Source organism: Carica papaya, chromosome 4 (genome assembly GCF_054855325.1).
Source record: "Carica papaya isolate Zhongbai chromosome 4, ASM5485532v1, whole genome shotgun sequence".
NCBI lineage: Eukaryota > Viridiplantae > Streptophyta > Magnoliopsida > Brassicales > Caricaceae > Carica > Carica papaya.
Window position 1 is genome coordinate 3158976 of NC_142312.1, and position 11278 is coordinate 3170253.

Here is an 11278-nt window from a genome sequence, read left to right on the forward strand (position 1 = left end):
ACAAATAAGAAACAATATTTTCAAACAAACCTTATATCTTATATGTATACACACATATATATATATACATATTTATATGTTCAAATGGTAAATAATATTTGTGGACAAATGATTTACAAGAAATGATATATTCAAACATAATTTTTAAGTTTTGACATTTAGATAATTAAAGAGTAATTAGTGATATGATATTAAATTTGTAATTATTAAAAAGCTCATAATTAAAATTCTGTTTCTTTTTATTCTCTTTGAAGTTTCAAAAAGTGGTGAGTGTTCGTTGGTTTGTGCAGCAACCATCTTTTGTCTTATCATTTTTTGAAGTTTAGTTGTGGGACATTTCTTATCCTTCTGTTCATGTCCAGGTTGTACTGCCATCTACGTATATCTTCTGTATATAGAAAAATATATTTGTGTGCATAAAGAGAGAAAAAAGAGAGCACTGAATATTCAAATCGAATTATTGAAGATGGATGCAGCAAGTGTTCTCTGTATGAATCCTCCAGGAGATGGGAAGAAGAGCTACGCCAATAATTCTCTCCTCCAAGTCTCTTTCTTTCTTTTCATCATCTAATTCATATTACATAAACATATATATATACATATTCATGTATGTATAATAACATTTTATAACTTTTATGGGTTTAGTATTTCAGAGAATAGTGATATCAAAATCCAAGCCATTTCTAGTAGAAACCATAAGCAACATGGTAAGGTCGATGAGGAGGAGCAGTAGCAGTATTAATGGGGGTTGGCCGGCTTGTTTCAGAGTTGTAGACTTGGGTTGCTCGTCGGGACCCAATACGCTGCAGGTTATCTCAGAGATTATTGACACCATTAATGACGAGGTCATCTGCAACCAGCTGGAAGAAGATATTGATCCAGAAATCCAAGTCTTCTTAAACGATCTTCCTGCCAATGATTTCAACGGCGTTTTGAAAGATGTTCTTACATTTTATAATCAACATAGTAAAACCAAGCTTCGCTGTTTTGTATCAGCTTCGGCTGGTTCCTTCTATGCAGACTGTTTCCCAGGGAGAGTCTTCATTTTGCACATTCTTCGTACTGTCTTCATTTGGCTCTCAAAGGCAAGTTATCATTAGTTTAGTATACATATACATATATATATATATTAACTTTAATAAAAAAGTTACTAATTCATTAATTATATTATCTATACATATCAATTATAACATAACATAACTTCCAATAAAAAATACAAAAAACCATAATTAGATTCAAAACCACAATCAATTGTAAAACGAAAAAAAAAAACTGGAAGTACTAACCAGCAGAAACGTATAATAACGTTAAAATTTACATTCTTTACACATAAATTTAAATGTCTAATAGGGGTACGGAAATGTACCTTTCATAGCAGTTTATAAAAAAATATATATATATATATATAAAAATAGTAAATAAATGTTGTAGGGAAGTTAACCTCCAATAACTCTTAATGGGATTCGTAGGACACCTACTCACAGCTCTCTTGCTGATTAAGATCTGGGTTTTAATCTTTTTGATCTAAAATGGTTAATAGGGTTGAGGTACACTAGTCAAATAAGAATATCACACTACTCATTGATACGGAAACTGAAAATTGGTAAACAAATATAAAACGACTAATGAAGTTCTTAATTTAAGTAAGTTCATTTATCACGGAAAAAATCATTTATTGTATAATTACCGTTATGAGATTTCTAAAATCAACCTATAAAAACAATAACTCAAATAATATCATGATTTCGTATACAAGTGAGTATGAACAACAACTTTTCTTTTTTTTATTTGCTTACTAGTACCTTTGGGGGTTCATAGGGATGTCCTCCTATGTGTGTACCCAATATCTAAACTTATCAATTATCTGACCGTCCCCATATCCCGTCCAGTATGAGCGTCAAAATACCATTCTCAATACTCCGTCAGGTATGAGGGTAAATTGAGCCGTCCCCATACCTTGTCTGGTATGAGAGATAAAAATATCATCTCTCGATACCCCGTCCGGTATGAGGTGACGTTCACGGTAGGGTTCTCTATGAACCCGGTCCATCCACCATCTTTCAAGATATTCAGTAAGACAATCATTAATTAATTCACATCATCAAGTAATTTTCTATTTGTATATTAATTTTACATTTTATAATCAACTGTAAATCATGCAAAACAAGTAATATATGTATTAAGGAAACACAACTGAATCATTTAATTATATCAATATATTATCATGTATTTAAAACTGTACGAGTAAGTAATCAGTTAAACAGAACAAATAAATAACTAATCGGTTCCACCTCCATTAGTGACTTGTAATTATTCTCAAAATTTTCTAAATTTCACAGAATACTATATTATTGATTTTTAATCTTCAATTCCATAACAGAAAATAGGGTGAGAGATTCTTACCCGAATCGGTATCCGAAATACCGTACTGTCTACCGCGCTTCCTGGCGGGTTTCAGATTTCTTGAATTTTTATGTGGAGATTAAACACGCTCTATATACCTAAAAAATACCCAAAAAATCCAAAATCAGTGTTAAAAATTTCTTCTAACCAATTTCAGAATTCTAGCACGGCAGTGCCACCATGCTCCAGCGACAGCACCGCCGCCTGCAGTGGCAGTTTGCCTCGGCTTGACCGTTTCGGGCCAGTTCATGATGGTTTCGGCTGAATTTATACATATCTTTGCGAAAAGATACGTTAAGGGGTCTAGCTTGGTCGAAAAAAATCAGAAAACCAAAACCTACCAGTGGTGGGGTTTCCGGGTGCGACGGCTTTCCCCACTCTCCTTCGTGGCTGAGATTCCTCCTTCAGTTAACCTGCAAAAAACACAACGGTGAAAAAATCGTATGTAATGGGAACCGAGAAGGGGCTCATTGGAGGAGGCTGTGGGTTTTGGGCCGCGGTGGTCCCGTTGGGCTTTGCCTGCAGTTTTTTGGCTAACCCGCCATTTGTTTTGATATGATATGGCCACATGGGTGCTCAGAATCGAATTCCAAGTGGGTAGAAGAATTTTTACCTTTTTTGGCGGTCGAAGGTGGCTTCGGTGCGACGATAGTCGGTGTTTGGCTTACTTCTCCAGCGTCCGATCCTTCTCCAGTGAGGGGGCCTGGTGGCTAAGGTTCGGGTTTTGTGTGATGTAAAATATTTATACCTATCTCGTGTTAATCTGAGCCGTCCATCGCGATCGATCTCGTCCGCCTTATCGCGCCTAAGGAAGAAACGAATCTGAACCGTTCATCGCGTTGGATTTCGACCGTTCGATTGCACCTAAGAGAAAAATAAATATGAACTGTTCATCGCGTTTGATCTCGACCGTTTGATCGAGCCTAAGGGAGAAGCGGATCCGGACCGTCCACGAGCGTGGGATCGATCTTGAGATGTCCGATCGCGGGACACGCAGATCGCTAATATGGCCTCCCGTGTGGCACCAACATCAGCACGTTTGGCCATGCAACATGCTCCGGTTCGTCGAGACTGCTGACTGGGAAGTTTTTGCATGGCTTAACTTTCTCTAATTGCACTTTGACCTCCTGTTTTTAATTTTTCTTTTAAAAATACTCCCCGAACTCAAATGTTTACCTATTCTTCCCAAAATTATTTTCAATTTCGTCCCTAATTCGTTTTTTCTCAAAAATTCAATCAAATTAAAATAAAATAAATTTTTTTAATTATTATATATATATATTCATAATTCGTAAAAATTATCCCAGACTAATTTTTGGGTCCGGGTGTTACACGTATATTCCATATATACAAAATATATTTGTGCATATAAAGAGATAGAGAGGAGAAAACACCGAAGATATGGATGTTGCAAGTGTTCTCTGTATGAATCCTCCAGAAGATGGGAAGAAGACCTACGCCAATAATTCTCATCCCCAAGTATCTTTCTTTTTCATCAAATAATATATAAATATATATATATAAATATGCATGTATATGTAATAACATTTCATAACTTTTGTGAGATTAATATTTCAGAGAATAATCATGTCAAAATCCAAGCCATTTCTTAGAGAAACCATAAACAACATGGTGAGGTCGATGAGAAGTAGTAGTAGGAATGTTGATGGCGGTTGGCCAGCTTGTTTCAGAGTTGTAGACTTGGGTTGCTCGTCGGGATCCAATACTCTGCAAGTGATCTCAGAGATTAATAACACCATTAATGATGAGATCATCTGTAACCAACACCAAATGATCGTGATCATCATGATCATCAAAACGGTCATCATGATCGTCATAACGGTCATCATGATCCCGAGATCCAAGTCTTCTTAAACGACCTTCCTAGCAATGATTTCAACAGTGTTTTGAAAGATATTCCTGGATTTTATGATCAACATGACAAAAACAAGCTTCACTATTTTGTGTCGGTTGTGGCTAGTTCCTTCTATGGCAGACTGTTCCTCAGGAGTAATCTTGATTTTGTACATTCTTCTACCAGTCTTCAGTGGATATCCAAGGCAAGTTATTATTAATTTTGCATACATACAAACACATATGCACATATATTAATCAAAATTCATTTATTTGTCTTTTAAATGATATATGGATACAAATCATTACATAGTAAAGCATAACTTTCGAACGAAAGTGCAGAATCATAACCTGACTCAACTCTATATATATATGTTTATATAGCTTCCAGATGGTATTGATGGGGAAAACAAAGGGAATATATACATAGGAAATTCAAGTCCTCCAGAAGTATATAAAGCTTACAAGGAGCAATTTGATAATGATTTCTCAAGTTTTTAAGGATGCAGTCTGAAGAAATGAAGCCAAGAGGTTGCATGCTTCTTATCTTAATTGCCAGAATTATTCCACATCCCTCGGCCTCTAAATATTTTTCTCCCTTGTGGGATCTCCTTGCAACATCTCTCATGAATTTGGTTGCCAAGGTAATTTATTTTTATTATCAATTTCTAATTTTTATTATTGTGAGTATATATAATTTTACATACATATATTTTTAAATAAATATATTAATCATATTTAATATTATATATATAACTATTCTCACCATAACCTGGCTCTGATACCAACTGTAACGGCCCCAGAAATTTAAAAAGAAATACATGTAATAATTTGAGTGCGGAAGTGAAATAAAGGTTAAGGTTAACATCCCTTATATGATAACTCGAAAGTACTAACAAACATCATGGAACAAATTCTCTGAAAGAAATATGAAAAATGAAAAAAAAAATAAAGAAAACTATAAAGTATCTAGCATCTACTTGTAGCCTTCTTGCGGATCAGACTCGAAAACCAGGTCTTCCTGATCTGAAATGGTTAAATAAGGGGTGAGCTACACTAGCCCAATAAGGACATCATAATATATTGCCATCACAGAAGTAAAGGTTGGTAGAAAATCAAAAACAACCAATGGAGCACAAATTTTAAACCAATACATTCAATAAAATTAAAACCATTTTTCCTTTTTCTTACCCTTGGAGAACATGCGAAAATAACCTATAAAGACAATAACATCATAAAAATATCATAACTTCATGCATAATCAGTAACATAGAACATATCATAAATTCATATTCATTAACAATAACCAATCATTACCGTTTCTCATTTCACTAGTCTACTAGTATCCATGGGGATCCATAGGGATGTCCCCGCTACAAATGAACCCTTTTCATTAACAGTCTTAATTCCAGGGTCGTCTCCATACCCCGTCCGGTATGAGCGCCAAGACATTAAACCTCAATGCCTCGTCCGGTATAAGGGTGAAGCGGGCCGTCCTATACCCCGTCCGGTATAAGCGCCAAATGACCAAGTCTCCATACCCCGTCCGGTATGAGACAACGTTTACGGTAGGATTCCCTATAAACCCGGTCCGTCTACCATCTCCTAGGATATCTAGTGAGGCTGTCATCTTATCCATTTATCATATCACATCTCATTTCTATTTATCCTTAGTCTCTGTCACCAAATTAAACATAAATACATAAACAAGTAACGTGTATCTAACAATGCAATCATATATTAAATTTTTAAAATCAAACAGTAGTGAAGTAAGCAGTGATACATGCATTTAAAACCATAGAATATATAAAACAGATACCATAATGCATTTAAATTGTAAAATAAATCAAACAGAAATCGATAGAGAATAATGTCCAATTCGTGCTCCATTAGCAACCGTAATTAATTATGCATATCTATTTAATTTGTACAAAATACAGTATTATCATTTATTCAAACTTCAATTTCATGATAGAAAATAGGGTGAGGGGTCTTTACTTGATTCGACGCCGAAAACTAGATGGTTACTGCACCTACTGACGGTCCCTGGGTTCCCTGAATTTTTCTTCGATAACTGAAACACGTTTATGGTACCTACAAGTGTCTCAAATAAACCCAAAAATCAGACCCATGGCCTACTTTGCCAATTTTAAAATTCCGGCACGGCGGCTATGCCGTTCTCCAGCGACGGTGCCACCATCTACGGCGACGATCTGCCTCAGATTGGCTGTTTTCGACCGTTTTCAGCCGAATTCAGTCGAACTTGCACCGATTCCTATGAGAAAACACACTTAGGGCCTTCGATGGACCGAAAAAATATAAAAAATCAAAACTCACTAACAGTGGGGCTCTCCAGTGCGGCGGCTCCTCCGACTCATATTGCGGTTGGGTGTTTTGCTTCGGTCATCCTGTAGAGAAGGAAATGGTGGTCACAACAGTGAAAAAATCACATCGAACGAGAATCGGGAAGGGCCTCATCGGAGGCATTTTTTGAAAGACCCTGCGGCGGCGTTGCCAAGCTTCTGCGATATTTTTCGACCAATCGGCCAGTTCTTTCACTCTGATTTGGCCATGGGTGGGTTTAAAATTGAATTTCGTGCAAGAGAAATTTTTTTTACCTCGTTTGGCGATCGAAAATTGCTCCGGTACGGCGGCGGGTGGCGGTGGTCGGCTCTTCGGCGGCTGGGTTGTCTTCTCCGGCGAGGGGTTCTGGTGGCTAGGGTTATGGTTTGGGTGCGGATGGGGATATTTACACCTATCTACTTTTGATCTGGGTCGTCCATCACTTTTAATCTGGACTATCCAATCGCGATTAAATAGGGAGTGAATCTGGGTCGTTCATCTCGACTAAATCTGGGCTGTCCGTGCGCGATTCAATCTGGGACGTCCGTACGCGATTCAATCTGGGACGTCAGTGCACGATGCAATCTGGGCTGTCCGTGCGCGTTTTTAATCTGAGTCATCCGTGCGCACGGGAACAGATCTCAGCCGTTCGATTGCGTGCATGCGGATCGCCTACGTGGCTCCCCCCACGTGGCCTCCCGTGTCAGTGTCTCTGTCACCTGACGCGTCCTGGTTGGTCGGGACTGCTGACTGGACAGCTGACGTGGCGTAAATTTTTAAATTACGTTTTGACCTCCGGTTTCTGATTTTTCTTTCAAAAATACTCTCAGAACTCAAATTTTCACTTATTTTTCCCAAAATTATTTTCAATTAAATCCCCAACTAATTTTTTACCCTTATTATTATTATTATTAAATCAAATTAAAATTAAATGAATTAAATTAAAATCATATAAATAATAATTATATTTATATAAAAAATAATAATAATTAATAAAAATAAAAAAAGAAATGTTGGGTGTTACAAATCCACATCACTAACCACCATTAATTATGTCTAAAACTAGCTATTAGATATGAACATATATGTACGTTTTTTTCTCTTTTATACTTTGTTTTAGCATATGGGCTTTGTCATATTATATTTCAACAAATAAAAAAATACATGTGTAGCATGTGTGAGTAAATAACTTAATAAATAAAGGACTCCTGGGAAAGAAGATATGGATTCCTTCAACATGCTTTGTTACAATCGGTGCAAAGAAGAAGTAAGAGAGATAATTGAGAAAGAGGGTTCTTTTGATCTTGTCAAACTAGACATTTATTATTCTAATATGATATATTAAAATATTGATTTATAACATTTTATTTATACCATATGCTTTTTGCAAATAGCATTTTGATTCTTCTTCTACTTTCTTCATTGGTTTCTGTTTAAATTATTACAAACAGACATGAATTTTGTGTTGTACAATGATTTTAATAAAGATGTCTTTTCAAAAAGCATTTTCTGTCACTCTAACAAAACATATAAATAACGTAGAACACATATTATATGAGTTGAAGATTTCTGGGCTTTACATATGTTCCCAAGTCAAAAACTAAATTAGTAGTGGGTCTCACTTCTTTTTTTTTTTATTTATTATGAGAAATTAACAATTAAATTAAATTAAATTAGCATCTAACTAGGTATATGTGCATTTAATATTTTGTCACATCATTTTTGAAGTTTTGTTGGGGGGGACAGTTCTTATCCTTCTCTTCGTATCTAGGTTGTACAGCTATCTTCTATATATACAAAGAAGTGAAGAGAGCACTCAAGATTCAAATCAAATTATTGAAGATGGATGTTGGAAATGTTCTCTGTATGAATCCTCCAGGAGATGGGAAAAAGAGCTACGCCAATAATTCACTTCTCCAAGTCTCTTTCTTTCTTTACGTAATTCCTATGTACATATACATATGCATGTATATATAACGACTTTTGTGGGTATAATATTTCAGAGAATAGCGATATCAAAATCCAAGCCATTTCTAGTAGAGACCATAAACAACAATGTTGGGGTCGATGAGGAGTAGTAGAAGTGTTAATGGCAGTTGGCCAACTTGTTTCAGAATTGCAGACTTGGGTTGCTTGTCCGGACCCAACACGCTGCAGGTGATCTAAGAGATTATTAACACCATTAATGACGAGATTATCTGCAACCAGCAGCAAGATGATCGTGATTATCGTGATCCAGAAATTCAAGTCTTCTTAAACGACCTTCCTACCAATGATTTCAACAGCATTTTGAAAGAGATTTCTGCATTTAATAATCAACATGATAAAAACAACCTTCATTTTTTTGTGTCGGTTTGGTTCTTTCTATGACAGACTGCTCTCCAGGGGAAGTCTTGATTTTGTACATTCTTCTACCAGTCTTCATTGGCTCTCCAAGGCAAGTTTAAGGCAAATTTGGGTGATATATAAACACTAATTGTAATATAATATAATATAACTTTTAAACAAAAATACAAAATTATAAACTAATTAGAATTTATATTTTTTTATAAAAAATAATGAATTTATATATATATATATATGCATCTTTTATTCTCTTTATTCTTGGTTTTAGCATATGGGTTTTGTCAACAAATTAAAAAAAAAAAATTACGTGTAATTGTGTTTGTGTTAGTAAACTACTTAATATATAAATATATGAATTTATTAATTAGGGACTTATAAAAAAAGATTATATAGACTCCTTCAACATATCTTTTTACACTCCATACAAAGAAGAAGAAAGAGAAATAATTGAGAAAGAAGGTTCTTTCGATCTGGTCAAGCTGGAAACCTTTTGAAGTGAATTGGGACCTCAAGGAAGTTGTAAAGATGGGGGAAGAAAATTTTGTGTTAAATGAAAATTAAAGTGGACGAATTGTTAGTGATTACATAAAAGTCGTAGCAGAACCCGTTCTTACTCATTATTTTGGAGAAGTTATAATTGATAGCTTATTCAAAATCTACTCGTACCATATTTCTGAATATTTTTATTTTCACAATCCCAAATATGTCAATATTCTCCTTTCAATGATAAAAAAAGTAGACATTAGGAAAAAATGTTAGTATTTTAATTAATTATAAAGTTATCGTAAATTTAAAATTTTAATTGTTAAATAAAATGTGTATAAAATAATAATATTGTATTTAATTCAAATTTATTATAATTTTATTTAATTTTTAAATCTTATTTATTCAACATATATAAGTTAATTATCATTCGCATATTTGAATGTATGATTGAAGAAACTTCACCTCATAACTTGATTTTGCAATCATAAGTTTATTTTTATAGTCAAAGAAAGTATTATAAAAATAAAAGAAATACTTTGTTTCGTTTCATTTTATTATAAATATGTAAAATAATCAATTATTATAATGAGTAACATTTTTTATTTTTGAATTTTATAAATTTAAAATTATTATAGGCTAATTTAATGATGTATGACGTGTCATACTACTAAAATAAGCATACCCCGATAATTCTCTCCTTTCAGTCTCTTTCTTTCTTTCTTTTGCATCATCTAATTCATTTGTACATATAAATATATGTATATACATGTGTAATACTCTTGATTAATTTTAATGTAATTAAAATTAATTTATAAATATAATTCTTTAGTTTTTGAATTTTATTTAATATAAAAATAAAGAAAATTAAATGAATAATGAAATTGAAAATAATTTTGAAAAAAATAAGTAAAAATTTAGGTATTGAGGATATTTTTGAAAAAAAAATTAAAAACCGATGGTCAAAATATAATTTAAAAAAATTATGTCATGCAGGATGCCCAATCAACAGTCCCGACGAAACAGAGCGCACTGTGTGGTAAGGCACGCTGATGCGGTGTCACGCGGGAGGCCACATTGGCAATCCGCACGCCTGCGATCAGACGGTCACGATTAAATGCGATGAACGGTCCAAATCCACTTCTTATTTAAACGCAAACGAACAACCCAGATTAAATTGCGATGAACGGTCCAGATTCACTTCCTATTTAAATGCGATCGGACGGTTCAAATTAAAGTGATGGACGGCCCATATTAAAAGGAGACGGATATAAATACCTTTCTTCACACTAAACCCTAACCCTAGTCGCCAAAACCCCCCCCCCCTCCCCCACCAGAGAAGAACGCCATTTGCCGGGAAGGGAGTGACCATTGTTTGTCGCTATGTCGGAGCTGCCTCCAACTACCAAAAGAGGTAAAATTTTCTCAATTCGCTTGAAATTAATTTTTGAACACCCCCATGGCCAAATCGAAGCAAAAGGACCGACGGATGAGTCGAAAACTGCAAGTAAAGCCAAGTAGGTCGTGCGGGAGAAAGCAAAAATCGCCTACGATGAGGCCCTTCCCAATTCCCGTTTCGTACAATTTTTTCACCATTGTATTCACCATCCCTTTTTCTACAGGTTAATTGAAGCAAAACATCTAACTGCGAAGGTAAATCGGCAGAGCCGCCGCACCGAAGAACCCCGCTGCCAGTAAGCTTTAGTTTTTTTATTTTTTTTGGCCAACCAAGGCCCCTTAATGTGTTTTCTCGCAATTATTGGTATAAAACCAACCGAAATCAATCGAAAACAGCCAATCCAAGGCAAACTCCTACTGTGCTGGAATTTCAGAATTGGCCAAAAAGAGT

At 34.9% G+C, this 11278-nt stretch overlaps 1 protein-coding gene, 1 long non-coding RNA gene and 1 pseudogene across 3 annotated transcripts; all 3 read left to right on the plus strand.

Moving 5' to 3' along the window:
* Positions 1-424: 424 nt before the first annotated feature.
* On the plus strand, positions 425-1145 carry LOC148266202 (benzoate carboxyl methyltransferase-like; annotated as a pseudogene). Its single transcript, XR_015818744.1, has 2 exons — positions 425-544; positions 654-1145. The product of XR_015818744.1 is annotated as a benzoate carboxyl methyltransferase-like (transcript).
* Positions 1146-3804: 2659 nt separating this feature from the next.
* On the plus strand, positions 3805-4758 carry LOC110824733 (benzoate carboxyl methyltransferase-like). The gene is made up of 4 exons (XM_088218090.1): positions 3805-3882; positions 3982-4180; positions 4318-4463; positions 4642-4758. The coding sequence occupies exons 1-4, from the start codon at positions 3805-3807 to the stop codon at positions 4756-4758; spliced, it is 540 nt and encodes a 179-aa protein (XP_088074216.1).
* Positions 4759-8352: 3594 nt separating this feature from the next.
* Positions 8353-9129, plus strand: LOC148266203 (uncharacterized). The gene is made up of 2 exons (XR_015818280.1): positions 8353-8520; positions 8604-9129. It is a non-coding gene; the product is annotated as an uncharacterized LOC148266203 (long non-coding RNA).
* Positions 9130-11278: the final 2149 nt, after the last annotated feature.

Coding starts and splice junctions, on each gene's coding strand:
- LOC110824733 (XM_088218090.1), top strand. CDS start 3,805: ATGGATGTTGCAAGTGTTCTCTGTATGAATCCTCCAGAAGATGGGAAG. Junction 4,181..4,317: donor CATTAATGATGAGATCATCT/GTAACCAACACC, acceptor GTGTTTTGAAAG/ATATTCCTGGATTTTATGAT. Junction 4,464..4,641: donor GTCTTCAGTGGATATCCAAG/GCAAGTTATTAT, acceptor ATGTTTATATAG/CTTCCAGATGGTATTGATGG.